The 15,782-nt window shown below is 41.6% G+C and overlaps 2 protein-coding genes and 1 pseudogene across 6 annotated transcripts in view; all 3 read right to left on the reverse strand.

Annotated features, from left to right (window-relative positions):
• The window catches only part of LOC102413394 (protocadherin alpha-C2), a 195,043-nt gene that overhangs the window by 116,384 nt on the left and 62,877 nt on the right, over positions 1 to 15,782 (reverse strand). The window contains exon 1 of one of the 5 annotated variants that reach the window (XM_045166575.1): positions 9,350 to 12,504. The exons of the other annotated variants lie outside the window; for them this stretch is intronic. Coding sequence (XP_045022510.1) covers positions 9,350 to 11,740 — 2,391 coding nt within the window. The 5' untranslated portion in view covers positions 11,741 to 12,504. Of the gene's footprint in view, positions 1 to 9,349; positions 12,505 to 15,782 lie in introns of those variants that run through there. 5 annotated transcript variants of the gene reach the window in all.
• The window catches only part of LOC123466159, a 120,221-nt pseudogene that overhangs the window by 82,763 nt on the left and 21,676 nt on the right, over positions 1 to 15,782 (reverse strand).
• Positions 3 to 4,862, reverse strand: LOC123466158 (protocadherin alpha-12-like). Its single transcript, XM_045166580.1, has one exon. The coding sequence runs from the start codon at positions 4,288 to 4,290 to the stop codon at positions 1,912 to 1,914; it is 2,379 nt and encodes a 792-aa protein (XP_045022515.1). The 5' UTR covers positions 4,291 to 4,862; the 3' UTR covers positions 3 to 1,911.

The raw sequence follows: 15,782 nt of genomic DNA on the forward strand, positions 1-15,782 counted from the left end.
GAGAATGGATACATGTGTATGTATAACTGAATCCCTTTGCTGTCTACCTGAAACTATCACAACATTGTTTATTGGCTATACTCTAACACAAATTAAAATTTTAAAAAATAAAATAAAACATGCCCTTTCAGATACCCTATAGGTACATATCTTCTTATATCACCTCTCTTTAACATTTTCTTTACCTTTCAATACACAGCCTAACTATTCATTTTCTCAATTGCTTTCTATTTAACTCCTCAGTTCATTAGCCACTTAACATTACTATATTCTCTACAAGTTTATGCTCACCTTTACCTCAACTGACCCCTCAAGTGAATTCATAATTCCTGCCCATAGAGATTCTTCCACACTTTCTTCTTTTTTCTCAAATTCCCAACCTCATTCCAACCATGTGGTTCTCAGATGACTTACCCAGAAAGATAAGTCATCAAATACAAACTCAATGGCTCTCTTCTTATGTTGACATTTCTCTTTATATTCTCTATTATTCATTCACTACTAAGGAAAAATCGTGCCACTTTTAAGGCCAACACTACTGTCTTAATTTTTTTCTCTATTCTCATTCATATGTTTCATGTTCATCTTCATTCCTTCTCTGCCTGTCTGATTTTCAGTATCTCCCTCTTTACTTACTTCTTTCCCTCACATTAAAAAACACTCTGGAAAGGCTTTGTGTGGAAGAAAATTACAAGATGTAAAATACAGTTTTAGAAGATTCACCTGATAATTGTATCAGAGCAGTAGCATGCCATAATGGGTTGGTGATCCTCCAAAACTGGGTTTGAGTCACTTTGCATGATCTATGTGGCTTAAGTTTCAGACTTCTTATCAGTAGAATGCTAATAATAAATATTGTACCTGCACTGTAGGGGTGATTTCATAACTAAATGAGATAATACAATTAAAGATCTTAGAACAGGTCCTGGAAAAAATAGAAGGCGATAAATATTCTTTGGTTGTGCTGGGTCCCAGACCAGGGATCAAACCCAGTCTTCCTGCTTTGGGAATGCAGAGTCTTAGCCACTGGACCACCAGACAAGTCCTGAATAACTATTCTTATATTTTATGGGATCAAAGAAATGTTACTAATTGTAAGATGTGTCATTATTTGTGTGCTACCAAGAAAAAGAATCAGTTAAATTGTTATAACCCATTAATTATAAGGTGCATCCTGCTTTAGATAGATATTACAATATTTTAAATGACATATTTTATGTAAATAACAACAGTACTGCAGCCAATCACAATGGGAAGAAAGGTACTCTATGGGAGCAATAACAAATTACTCATTTTAGAATTGATAACAATTTTTATTATTGTTATAATACTTGAAAGGGGATTGTACTGCAACTAGATTGGTGATCAAGAAGACTATTTTACAAGTCTATGCATGTAAAGAGCAGTAAAGGAATCTAGTTTATGATATCTGGGAACTCTCTACACTAACCTTGCAAATTTAATTTAATTATGAAATTGAGTACAAATTAAAAATAAATTTATCAGAACTTAGTTTTTACTCAAATGTACTTATTTCTTTCAAGGCTAGAAATTCATAGATAATATGAAAAATTATAGAGCCAGGAAACTTTAAATCTGGTTATCCATGGCCTCCATTTTATCTTCTCCAATTACTTAATGCTTGAAATGCTGAAAATAATTGGAAAAGATAAAATGGAATGCTGGAAAAGAGTGAAGGCAGGAGAAGGGGACGACAGAGGATGAGATGGTTGGATGGCATCACCGACTCAGTGGACATAAGTTTGAGCAAGCTCTGGGAGCTGGTGATGGACAGGAAAGCCTGGCATCCATGGGGTAGAGAAGAGTCGGACGCGACTGAACTGAACTGAATGCTTGAAAATTTGGGCTAATACATGAAACCTACAAAATGACTAACATACTTAAATGATATCAAGGACTTACTTCACTGGAAGGATTTAAACAATATTCTCCAGACGCTGGAAGACAGGGTCTGAAGGCCATGAGGTCGGTCTTGGGCGGCCCCTCCCCAGAGCACACCCTCTGCCGCCTCTCCTGAGAGAAAGACCAGCTCCCCACCGCGCTGGAGCACACCAGCCTGGGCTTCACGGGCCCGCACGCGCCCTCGCTGGGCGGCGCCGAGCACCGCAGTGCCGTGTACAGCAGCAGCGTGAGCACCAACAGGCTGGACACCGCGCAGATGGCGATGATCAGGTACACATTCACATCCACTAACGCAGTCTCTGCTCCAGCTGCACCAGACAACGCCCGCGAAGAGGCCTTGGGAGCCTGGCCGCTGTCTTCCAGCGACAGCAGCACGGTGGCCGTGGCCGTCAGCGCCGGCTCGCCGTGGTCCTTCACCAGCACCAGCAGGCGCTGGCGCGGCGCGTCCGCCTCGTCTAGGGCACGCGTCGTGCTGATCTCGCCGGTGTACAGCCCCACGCGGAACGGGCTGCGCGAGCCGCCCGCCGCCGGCTGCAGCTCGTAAGACAGCCACGCATTGTAGCCCGAGTCCGCGTCCACCGCGCGCACCTTCGCCACCACGTGGCCCGCGCCCACGGACCGCACCACCACCTGGCTCACTTCGCTGGGTCCTCTGCCTGGCCCGGGCGGCAGCAGCGCAGGCGCGTTGTCATTCTCGTCCAGCACGAACACCTGCAGCGTCACGTTGCTGCCCAGGGGAGGCACGCCCGCGTCGCGCGCGCTCACCTGGAACTGCAGCATCTCCAGCTCCTCGTGGTCCAGCGGCTGCAGCGCGTACACCTTGCCGCTCTCCGCGTGCACCGACACGTAGCTCGACAGCGAGCGCTCGCCCACCCTCCGCTCCACCAGCGAGTAAGACACCAGCGCGTTCTCCTGCGCGTCGGCGTCTCGCGCCGACACGGTGAAGATGTGGCAGCCGGGCGGGTTGTTCTCCTTCACGAACACCGTGTACTCGGGCTGCGGGAAGGCAGGCACATTGTCGTTCACGTCGGCCACCTCCACGTACACGCTGGCGGTGGCCGACAGAGAAGGTGAGCCGCCGTCCCTCGCTGTCACCACCACTTCATAGTTCGACGCACTCTCGCGGTCCAGGACGCTGTCCAGCACTATCGAATAGTAATTCTTGAAGGTGGACACCAGCTTGAAGGGGATATGAGGTGGTGTGAGTGAGCAGGTCACCTGCCCATTGGCGCCGGAGTCACAGTCGGACACGCTGATCAAGGCAATGACAGTGCCCACCTGAGCGTCCTCCCGCACTGGGAGCGACAGCGAAGTGATCATTACCTCAGGGGTATTGTCATTCAGGTCTAGAACTTCCACCAGGACCGTGCAATGACCAGCCATGGGCGGAATCCCTTTATCAATGGCGTTAACCTGGATTTCATACTCATTATTCTCTTCAAAATCCAGTTTCCCGTAAATTCTAATTTCACCTGTTTGTGGATTTATTAAAAACATACATTTCTCACTCAGTGGCAGAATCATTCTGATTCCATAGGAAATTTCTCTGTTTGGTCCTTCGTCTAGATCAGAAGCATTTAGTTGAATGATTCTGGTGCCGTTTGGGACATTTTCAAACAGCACCACTTTATAGCCAGGCTTATCAAACTCAGGAGCATTGTCATTAACATCCAGGATGGTTATTTGAATCTGAACAGATTCTGTTAGCTGGGGTTTACCGCCATCCAGAGCGGTCAGCAACATATTAAGTTCTGGTATTTCTTCTCTATCCAATGACTTCCGAAGAATGAGTTCAGGCAATATACTTTTGTCGGTTTTCGTTATTAGTTTAAGAGTAAAATACTCATTTAGACTTAACCTATAGGTCAGAAGAGCGTTTAGGCCGATATCCGCATCAGAAGCGCCCTCTAGAGGAAAACGAGACTCCAAAGGCGCAGATTCAGAAATGAGTACCTTTTGTTCTCCTCTGAATACTGGCGGGTTGTCGTTAATGTCCTTCACCTCCACCTCCACATGGAACACCTGCAGCGGCCGGTCCACGATCACCTCCAGGTGGATGCTGCACTCCGCGCTCCGTCCGCACAGCTCCTCCCGGTCGATCCGAGAATTCACAAACAAAATGCCATTCTGCAGATTTACCTCCAGAAGGTCCCCGCGGCCTTTGGACGCCACCCGGAACAGGCGGGGCACCAGCTCCGCCAGCTCCAGTCCCAGGTCCTGGGCGATGCGGCCCACGAAGGTGCCGTGTTTTGCCTCCTCGGGAACTGAGTAATGGACTTGGCCCCTCCCCGACTCCCAGGCTGCGAGGAGCAAAATCGAGAGTAGCAGGCTCCGAGCTTCGAAGTCTCCTCGCCAAGAAAACACCATTGCAGATAAATGGAATCTCTGAGGTGAGACTGTCAGTTTTAATGGATAGTTCGCTTGCCAACATTTATGACCAGTCTCCCCTTCCGTAAGTATATCTTCAGTAAATTTTACCCAGCCTTCCGGTCAGTATGGAGTCTATCCTACTCTGTGGATTGTTGGAATCTGGACTTGGAGACAGTTTTCCCTTTTCACCTTTTGAGTATACAGCGACATCATGTGACTGATTATGTAAGTACAAGAAAGATCCTGAGGTTCTTTTTGGTTTAGCCACTTCTTGGTTCACTTTAAATCTGTTTCAACTTTTTGGATAGTTTAATGGATCATTTGCAAATACCTATTTATTTAATATATATAATATTCTTAACAAAGCACCAATACTTCTATTATACTTCAGTTTTAAAAATAATTCTGCTTCAAAGTCTATCACAAAATAATCATTGAAATGTGGCATGTCAGAAGTTACTCATTAGCTAGCTATCATGGAAAATAAAATGAAGAATAATATACATCACCCCTGCCATTGGGCTTCCCAGGTGAAAAAGTGGTAAAGAATCCACCTGCCAGTGCAGGAGATGCAAGAGACTTGGGTTTGATCCCTGGGTGGGGAAGATGCCCTGGAGTAGGAAATGGCAACCCACTCCAGTATTCTTGCCTGGAAATTTTCATGGACAGAGGAATCTGGCAGGCTACAGTGCATAGGGTCTCAAAGAGTCAGACATGACTGAGAACACTGCCCTGGCCCTTATATTGCTTACAATTCACATTCATAATGATTTTCATCCTTCACAAGCACTTCATTCTAAGTCTTTATGAGAAAGCCAAGAATTTCCTTGTCTAGTAAAGGAGAAAATATTTCATTCATATAAATTATTTTATTCATAAATATGGCCAATATTAGAATTCATCATAAATACAGAAGATGTTATTTTTGGTTCCTTGATGCTCACATGTGATGACTTTTCATACAACTGCTCTCATTCTTATAATATGTTGAAAAATGAATTGTGGGTGCAGATTCTAGAATATTTTACTCTAGCAGGATTAAAGCATTTTCATGTAAAATGTTGAGTCAAAACCTCAAAATTTCATGGTATTCTGAAGTGGTAGTAGAGCACTAATCTGAAAAAGATCTCATGAAATGTTTTGGAGCCCAATCTCATTGACTAAAGTCAAAAGAATATGAACTTCATAGTGACCATTTTGTTTCCCTCTATATCCTTCCTTCTAGGCCAGTTAGTAGTTATATAAAATAAGATTCTCTTCAGAAGACTGCAATGGTGACTATGATTCAAGGGAGAATCAAAATATTTCTAATAATTTTATTCAGTAATTCAAGACTAGCTTTAAGGGAAAACAAAACACAGATAAGATCCTACAGCTAGTTGTAAAAAAAAAAAAGTAAGCATATTATTTAGAAGCTCATTTAAATTTAAATCAAAATCTTTAAACCAATAATTTCTCACCATTCTTTTAACGCATAATAAAGGAAACTGAGAAGTGAAACTTTTAAAGAGCCAGAAAATAATAACCAAGAATGATTCTACAAGTATAAAATAACTTAAATCAACTTCCACACTCACTCTGAATGAATGAAACACATATTTGAATTTTGATGCTATGGGACTATTCAAACTGTCTATCACCATCAAGCTTATTCATTTAATATCTTCCATTTTCAAAAATGTCAATGTACCATAATTCACAAGGAACCTTATTGTAATGTATTCAGGAGACCCAATGCATTCTCATTCACTGTTAGACATAACTAAATGATTAAACAGATATAAAAATCCAAAGTTAGCTCAATATTTAAACAATCAAACTACAAAATAGAATGAAATAACAATTTTGCATTCTAGAATGTAATCCTGAAATTTAAATTAGGTATAAAAGACACTAAATTTGTAGAAATTCATCCACATAACTTGGAATTATCTAAAATGTGTATTGATTACTTATATATTATGCAATAGTAACAATTTGCAAACTTTTAACCTGTACTTAAAACATTCCAATATGTTTTATATTAAAGTAAAATGATGTTGAGTCATTCCAAGAAGTTAGTTTGGAAATGGGTAATAATACATGCCCTACCTAACATTCACATTTATTTATATTTACAAACTTTCATAAATGATATGATTAATTACTTTTGAGCCTGAAATAGTTTATATTTTAATCTTATTGACTAATTTTGAATAAAGAATGTTTTTAGACAATTAATCTTGAGATACAAAGTTTCATAAACAGAGGCCCAAGGATGAGCTTCAGCATGGAGTCCTTGACTATTATGCCAAGTGGGTTGCTGTGTAATTTTAAAGGGAGGATGACTTTCATCAGCTTCTCAAAAGAGGTCAGCAATTCCACCATCCTACATGTGGCTAAGAACCACTGAATTAGAAGGATGACCTAGAGGCAAATGATTTTTGCTAGAATCTTCAGATGTGGTACATGGGCATGTATATACATGGGTATACTACATGGAAAGACACTTTTACAAATGCCAGCAATAAAGCACTTAAGGATAGGAACTTTAAAATGAAAGAAATTGATAACTGTCAATAGGTTTCACTTTGATAGAATTAACTTTTTCTGTCTAGATAAATCCAGAAACTAGGAAATAATGCCAACTAGCATAGAAGGCAATGGCACCCCACTCCAGTACTCTTGCCTGGAAAATCCATGGATGGAGGAGCCTGGTAGGCTGCAGTCCATGGGGTCGCAAATAGTCTGACACGACTGAGCAACTTCACTTTCACTTTTTACTTTCATGCATTGGCGAAGGAAATGGCAACCCACTCCAGTGTTCTTGCCTGGAGAATCCCAGGGACAGGGAAGCCTGGTGGGCTGCCGGCTATGGGGTCGCACAGAGTCGGACACAACTGAAGTGAATTAGCAGCAGCAGCATATATTGCAGATGTTAGAGGCCTATATGCATGCCTTTAGCAAGTTTGAATGACTTGATTGAGGAATGTTAATAACCTTATTTGCCTAGTTACTCTGGCAGCATAAACCTGGGAGCTTTGTTTCAGTACATAGTAGATAAATCTCTCCCCATTTCAGAGAACAAAATTAAAAATGGATAGAAATTTTAGTTATATTATTTCAATGAAATAAGCACACTAGGACAAAAGACTACATTCTTTTACCACAAATAATATGAAAACAGGTTTTATCTTATTGTTAGAGTTAAGACTGAGGATTATTTAATGGACAACAGATGTATGATGAACGCCAAAGAATGCTCAAACTACCACACAATTGCACTCATCTCACATGCTAGTAAAGTAATGCTCAAAATTCTCCAAGCCAGGCTTCAGCAATACATGAATCGTGAACTTCCAGATGTTCAAGCTGGATTTAGAAAAGGCAGAGGAACCAGAGATCAAATTGCCAACATCTGCTGGATCATATAAAAAGCAAGAGAGTTCCATAAAAACATCTATTTCTGCTTTATTGACTATGCCAAAGCCTTTGACTGTGTGGATCACAATAAACTGTGGAAAATTCTGAAAGAGATGGGAATACCAGACCACCTGACCTGCCTCTTGAGAAACCTATATGCAGGTCAGGAAGCAACAGTTAGAACTGGACATGGAACAACAGACTAGTTCCAAATAGGAAAAGGAGTACGTCAAGGCTGTATATTGTCACCCTGCTTATTTAACTTATATGCAGAGTCCATCATGAGAAACGCTGGGCTGGAAGAAGCACAAGCTGGAATCAAGATTTCTGGGAGAAACATCAATAACCTCAGATATGCAGATGACACTGCCCTTAGGGCAGAAAATGAAGAGGAACTAAAAATCGTCTTGATAAAAGTGAAAGAGAGTGAAAAAGTGGGCTTAAAGCTCAACATTCAGAAAACGAAGATCATGGCATCTGGTCCCATCACTTCATAGGAAATAGATGGAGAAACAGTGGAAACAGTGTCAGACTTTATTTTTGGGGGCTCCAAAATCACTGCAGATGGTGATGCAGCTATGAAATTAAAAGACACTTACTCCTTGGAAGGCAAGTTATGACCAACCTAGATAGCATATTAAAAAGCAGAGATATTACTTTGCCAACAAAGGTCTGTCAAGTCAAGGCTATGGTTTTTCCAGTGGTCATGTATGGATGTGAGAGTTGGACTGTGAAGAAAGCTGAACGCCGAAGAATTGATGCTTTTGAACTGTGGTGTTGGAGAAGACTCTTGAGAGTCCCTTGGACTGCAAGGAGATCCAACCAGTCCATTCTAAAGGAGATCAGCCCTGGGATTTCTTTGGAAGGAATGATGCTAAAGCTGAAACTCCAATACTTTGGCCACCTCATGCGAAGACTTGACTCATTGGAAAAGACTCTGATGCTGGGAGGGATTGGAGGCAGGAGGAGAAGGGGACGACAGAGGATGAGATGATTGGATGGCATCACCGACTCAATGGACATGAGTCTGGGTGAACTCCAGGAGTTGGTGATGGACAGGGAGGCCTGGCGTGCTGTGATTCATGGGGTCACAAAGAGTCGGACACGACTGAGCGACTGAACTGAACTGAACTGAACTGAATGTTCAAAACCAAAAAAAAAAGAAAAGAAAATCCTTTCAGAACTAATTAACAGTGTTAAATTTTTGATAACAAGCCTGAAGTGACAAGAGTCATTGATCTAATAATGTGAAAATCTCAAACCTAAAGCTTGTTTAAAAAAGCAAAGAGGATGACTAAAATTTTTAAAATCCATAGTGATTATCTACAATAATTAGGACTAGAGATGATGAAGTAATTTGGGTAGATGAGTTGAAAGTAAGAAATTATTTCTAATAAAGTGATGATTAAAATGTCATTCTTGAATCTTTTTTTAAAACATGTTCTAACAAAACATTAGGAGAAATATGATATTTACTGGCTATAAAGCCTAATACTTTATATGATTAAACTGGATATGTGTATCATTTGGCATTTCGCTAACAAACGGTCTTTAAAAGATACTCAAAGTATAAGACATCCATGAAATAAACTGGATTTTTTTTAAAACAATCAACATAAACTTCAAGAAGAGGGAAAGGATGTATAGAACTCACCAGACCAGAATGGTTTGATCCTGCCTCCTGCCTTTCTTCTCCGACTTCTCTATCCAGGCCCGGAGGTAGGCTGGGGCTGAAGGCCATGAGGTCGGTCTTGGGCGGCCCCTCCCCAGAGCACACCCTCTGTCGCCTCTCCTGAGAGAAAGACCAGCTCCCCACCGCGCTGGAGCACACCAGCCTGGGCTTCACCGGCCCGCACGCGCCCTCGCTGGGCGGCGCTGAGCACCGCAGCACCGTGTACAGCAGCAGCGTAAGCACCAACAGGCTGGACACCGCGCAGATGGCGATGATCAGATACACGTTCACATCCACTAACGCCGTCTCTGCGCCAGCAGCACCAGACAACGCTTGCGAAGAGGCCTTGGGCGCCTGGCCGCTGTCCTCCAGAGACAGCAGCACGGTGGCCGTGGCCGTCAGCGCCGGCTCGCCGTGGTCCTTCACCAGCACCAGCAGGCGCTGGCGCGGCGCGTCCGCCTCGTCCAGGGCACGCGTCGTGCTGATCTCGCCGGTGTACAGTCCCACACGGAACGGGCTGCGCGCGCCACCCGCCGCCGGCTGCAGCTCGTAAGACAGCCACGCGTTGTAGCCCGAGTCCGCGTCCACCGCGCGCACCTTCGCCACCACGTGGCCCGCGTCCATGGACCTCGACACCACCTGGCTCAGCGCGCTGGGTCCTCCGCCTGGCCCGGGTGGCAGCAGCGCAGGCGCGTTGTCATTCTCGTCCAGCACGAACACCTGCAGCGTCACGTTGCTGCCCAGGGGAGGCACGCCCGCGTCGCGCGCGCTCACCTGGAACTGCAGCAGCTCCAGCTCCTCGTGGTCCAGCGGTTGCAGCGCGTACACCTTACCGCTCTCCGCGTGCACCGACACGTAGCTCGACAGCGCGCGCTCGCCCACCCGCCGCTCCACCAGTGAGTAGGACACCAGAGCGTTCTCCTGCGCGTCCGCGTCCCACGCCGACACGGTGAAGATGTGGCAGCCGGGAGGGTTGTTCTCCTTCACGAACACCGTGTACTCGGGCTGCGCGAACGCGGGCGCGTTGTCGTTCACGTCGGCCACCTCCACAGACATGCTGGCGGTGGCGGACAGCGAAGGCGAGCCCCCGTCCCGCGCTGTCACCACCAACTTATAGACAGATACGCTCTCACGGTCCAGGGTGCCGTCCAGCACTAGTGAATAATAGTTCTTGAACGTGGACACGATCTTGAAGGGGACGTTGGGCGTTAGAAAGCAGATTACCTGTCCATTGTCACCAGAGTCTCGATCAAATACACTGATCAACGCAATGACAGTGCTTGGCTGAGTGTCCTCTCTTACTGGTAGAGACAAGGAAGTGACAGTGATTTCAGGGGAGTTATCATTGGCATCTAAGATTTCAACCCAGACTGTACAGTGACCTGCCATTGGGGGATTCCCCTTATCTGTGGCCTGTACTTCAATTTCATAAAACTTGTTTTCTTCATAGTCTAAAGTTCCATTGACCTTCACTTCTCCGTTATTTTCATCTAGTGTAAATAAAGGTTTTCCCTTGGGCTTAATTGACATCAAGGAGTATGTTACCTCCCCATTGACTCCTTCATCTTGATCTGTGGCATTTAACTGTATCACAAGAGTTTCTTTAGCTGCGTTTTCCATCAATCTCACCTTGTATTCTGATTGTTCAAATTCCGGATCATTGTCGTTAATATCCAAGACGCGGACGAAGAGTTCAACAGTGCCAGTGAGCTCCGGTTTCCCTCCATCTACAGCCGTCAGCAGTAAATTAAATTCCGGAGTTTTCTCTCTGTCTAGAGACTTCTTTAACGTTAGTGACAGTTTTTTAGTCGGCTTACTATTTATTGGTAATTCTAAAGAAAAGTACTCATTTTTACTTAGTCTGTAGGTCAATTGAGCATTCTCTCCTATATCCGCATCAGAAGCTCCCTCTAGAGGAAAACGAGAGTCAGGTTGTTTAGATTCAGAAATCAGCAGCTTTTGTTCTCTAAGAGAGAACACAGGCGGGTTGTCGTTTATGTCCTTCACCTCCACCTCCACATGGAACACCTGCAGCGGCCGGTCCACGATCACCTCCAGGTGGATGCTGCACTCCGCGCTCCGTCCGCACAGCTCCTCCCGGTCGATCCGAGAATTCACAAACAAAATGCCATTCTGCAGATTTACCTCCAGAAGATCCCCGCGGCCTTTGGACGCCACCCGAAACAGGCGCGGCACCAGCTCCGCCAGCTCCAGTCCCAGGTCCTGGGCGATGCGACCCACGAAGGTGCCGTGTTTGGCTTCTTCAGGGACGGAGTAGTGGACCTGGCCGCTCCCTGCCTCCCAAGCTGCGAGGAGCAGAAGCGACAGCAGCAGTCGCCCATTACCCAATCCACTTCTTTGAGTCGCGGACATCTCATATACTGACTTCCAAAATATGATACTTTACACTTACAGTACCATAGACTCCAGTTCCGGGTGAAATATATTGCTCAATCTTTGAGAAGTTTCAAAGGATCCTTTAACGGTAGCATCCGGCATGACGGAATCTTTAAATGGGGAGTTCCAGGCAGCTCAGACTAACCCTTGAATGAACTACTTCCTCCAAGTAAAGAGCGACACCTTGTGCCTGAAATTGTGAGTATTGTACCCTATATCCAACACCATAGAATTTTACTTGAAGAGAAAAAAAATAAGGTTTCAAGCTATTTTATCTCCCAAATATTTCCAAAGTGCTTACTTGTGGAACATTCAGATTTTAGGTCATATTGAAATTGATGGTATATGGAAAATGGCGTTTTTTTCTTGATTAACGTCAAACTGAAATGTTTGTTCCTATGTTTGATTTAGAGTGCTTTTACTTATCTACACGTATACACACACCGAGAGAGAGAGAGAGATCAATTCTATTGGTAGCTTTATGAAAAAAGAGTCAAACATTTCCTCATATAAAAATTGTTTTACTTCTAGTCTCCCTTGTTACTTCAGCTGCTAGGAAACTCAAAGACAAATTTGAAGCTTTAATAACAATTCTTTAGTCTTTAGGCCTACATATTGTATTTTTATCTATGTGCACTATGTGTACTTGCTTTCTATTTATATTTTTCATTAGTTCTAATTCTTTATTGTTATTTACATTTAATTGTGTTCCTGTTACAAGAACTTTATATCCAGTAAAGAACAACAAGAAAAACAAATATATATTTCAAATTTGGTGATTTAAGACATGGAATTCACAAGAGAAAAGTCTATTGATGTAAATGAAATTTAATTTGGCATATATGATTTCTCATGTAAGCTGCATTGCTAATAATATAATAACAGGTTATCAAAATGATTACTTTGTTACTTTATGTAATGGTGTCAGTATATGAAAGACTACTTCTTTCATACTGAACTTTTTTACCATTCAATGACATAAAAATTGCCATGAAAACTTCTGTGCCATATTGGTATTTCCACTCAACAACACTGTCTTTTATATATTTATCAAGATATAGTAATGAAAATAGCTGAACAATTTCTTCTTTTAAAAAATTCTGGGTTTGAGATTGTAAGTTTATCCAAAATAAGGGAAATTATTTTTAAACACCTTGCCTCTAAGTGCCTAATATTGTGCTAAAGAAAATAGAAAATAATCGATTTAACCAAAAGCTAAATGACCTTAGTGTTAATGGAAATTCAATTTCATAAAATATCAACTAGAAATTTGGAACTGATGAATTTTCATTGCCTGAAGTTGTGATTTAGTTACTTGTCCTTTATTGTTTCATATTACTTTGAGATTTGAGGAAGGAAAAAAGGGTACAGTGAAAGCTGAGAGAAGAAAGTGATTCAGGATAAATATCACTCTAGCTTGAGTATTTTGTTGTACAGTTTTGATGGTTCATATCCAATCTAAAAATACTACAGTGAAAAAATTGCTAGTATTTGTATTGTTAACATTTTCTTTTATTTTGAATACACACATATGTTCTATTGCTAATTTCAAATCTTGTTTCATTTATTTCAAATTTGTTCTTTTCCCAACATTATTATTCTGCTAGAACTGTCTTTAAAGTAAATTTAAAATTCCTTCTTAAAAACCTAATAAAAAAAACTGATGACCGTTTGTGACACTGAATTCTGTTATGCATCTATTAATAGAAAACAACCAAACAGGTCTACTTTCAAAGTATACCATTAGGCTAGAGAACAGTAGATCTAACATGATATTTGAAGCCTGTCAGATTTGGCAGAAGAAAGAAGCAACGGGCTTCCAACCACTTCCCTAAGGAAACTTGAGATTGAGATGTTACATGCAATGTGAAGTTTTTAAAGGTAGAGAAATAAATATGAGAAAGTTTATCTGAGAGATTATATTACATGTCTAAATTCAAACCAGATTTACACAAGTATATTAAGTGACACTGGAAGAATACCAAGTTATAAAAGAGTTGGATATATTGTATGAACCAATGTCACATCTTTTGCATTTTGTCTGTGATACTTCAGATTTCATCATCTCAACTAGCTCCTATAGAATAGATTATTGTATCTTTGAACTCATCTTTGGGAATGGGCCTGAGATCTGGTAATAGGCTGGTGCCAAGAAATCACATCTATATAGTTAACATTGATTTTGTAAGATTGACTGAAAAGACTAAGGAACTTTGACCCTGACCTTTTCAAAATCAATGTGGTTAGTCTTAAATTCCAGCTGTATGTCCTGCTAGTCAAGTATGTTCTGCCAGTCCTCATCATCCACTAATATTCCATAATAGATCTAGTACTACTCTTTATTGAAAACATAGAACCAAAAATAAATCTTGAAGCCACTCTTGAAAACCAGTAGGTTTTTCAAAATTAATGGATTAGAAGTACCATTCAGCATTGAATCTACAAAACTACAGTACATAAGCAGTGATGTTCACTCTGTGCTATCATGACTCACTGAAATATACAGTTATCTGATCACAGATTATTTGTTCAATTGGCACAGTCTCTCAGGCAACAGTAAAACTGAAGAAGAAAGAAAGACCCACACATGTTCAAAGATTTTTATGGGAAATATACACCTTTAAAGCTATTACTGAAGTATACAATTTTGGAAACACTTACTGATCCTTCACTGGTATTTAGGATCCAAAAAATAATCATATTACCACTTACATGTGTCAAAACATAATTATTGTTGTATTAGTATAAAAAGGATAAGTATGCGTGTGTGTGTGTGTGTGTGTGTATATATATATATATATATATATATATATATAATTTGGGTTTGGTGTTCTGCAAGACTGTAGCAGAGCACAGTCTTCTGCTTTTCCTTATATATTAAATGATTTTGCTTATTTATATCACTTCCAAACAAGTGATCAACAGTGCTTATTGGACAAACCTTAATTATTAATAATGTAAATCTCCTATCTCAATATGGCATTGACTAAGACAAATGATTATGATGACCAAGAACATTCCGAGAAAAGAATCACTTACCAACATAAAAAAAAAATCTTAATTCCTACCTCAGTTATGGTATTGTTCCCTGGTGGCTCAGAGGTTAAAGAGTCTGCCTCCAATGCAGGAGACCCGAGTTCGATCCCTGGGTCGGGAAGATCCCCTGGAGAAGGAAATGGTAACCCACTCCAGTATTCTTGCCTGGAGAATCCCATGGACGGAGAAGCCTGGTAGGCTACAGTCCACGGGGTCACAAAGAGTCAGACACAACTGAGCGACTTCACTATACTATAATCATGAAAATAATCATGGAGGTTTTTCCCTAAGTAAAACAGGAGAATAACATGTATACAGCTTGTGCTTGATTTTTCTAGCCAGAGCTATGGTTGGATGGCATCACCAATTCAATGGACATGAGTTTAAGCAGACTCTGGGAGACTGTGAAGGACAGGGAAGCCTGGTGTGCTGCTGTCCATGGGGTTGCACAGAGTCAGACACAACTGCGCAACTGAACATTAGATGAAAGATTTACTCTAAAAAGTTGTATAGTTAATAAAAGAATGGCTCTTTAAGAGATGTGCATTTGAATATCATCTCCATCATATATTAACTGGATGGCAGTGGACAAGACAGACAAGCATCTCACCATCTCTTATCTAATCTTTAGAACTTGGATAGTTGAATGTACTTTACAAGTTGCTATAAGATTTAAATAAAATTATTATTTAAGCCCTTTATATGATATCTTACAAATAGAAATATCTCAAATAGTGGTGGTTGATTATAGTTAGTGACCAATGTTGTATCCTTGACTCTTGTAGTCTGTAGCTGTGGATGAAGAAGATTCCAGTGCCATAAATCAAGATATGACTTTTCCTTTTCTGAAGATTTCCTAATGTTCATCTTTATGGAAATCATCCTACTTTCTGGGTAGAAAATAGCTATCTCAGAATTTCTATTAACTTTACCCTATCTATAATGTGGTTCTCCACCTACATGTAAATATATCATATATAAT

Source organism: Bubalus bubalis, chromosome 9 (genome assembly GCF_019923935.1).
Source record: "Bubalus bubalis isolate 160015118507 breed Murrah chromosome 9, NDDB_SH_1, whole genome shotgun sequence".
Lineage (NCBI taxonomy): Eukaryota > Metazoa > Chordata > Mammalia > Artiodactyla > Bovidae > Bubalus > Bubalus bubalis.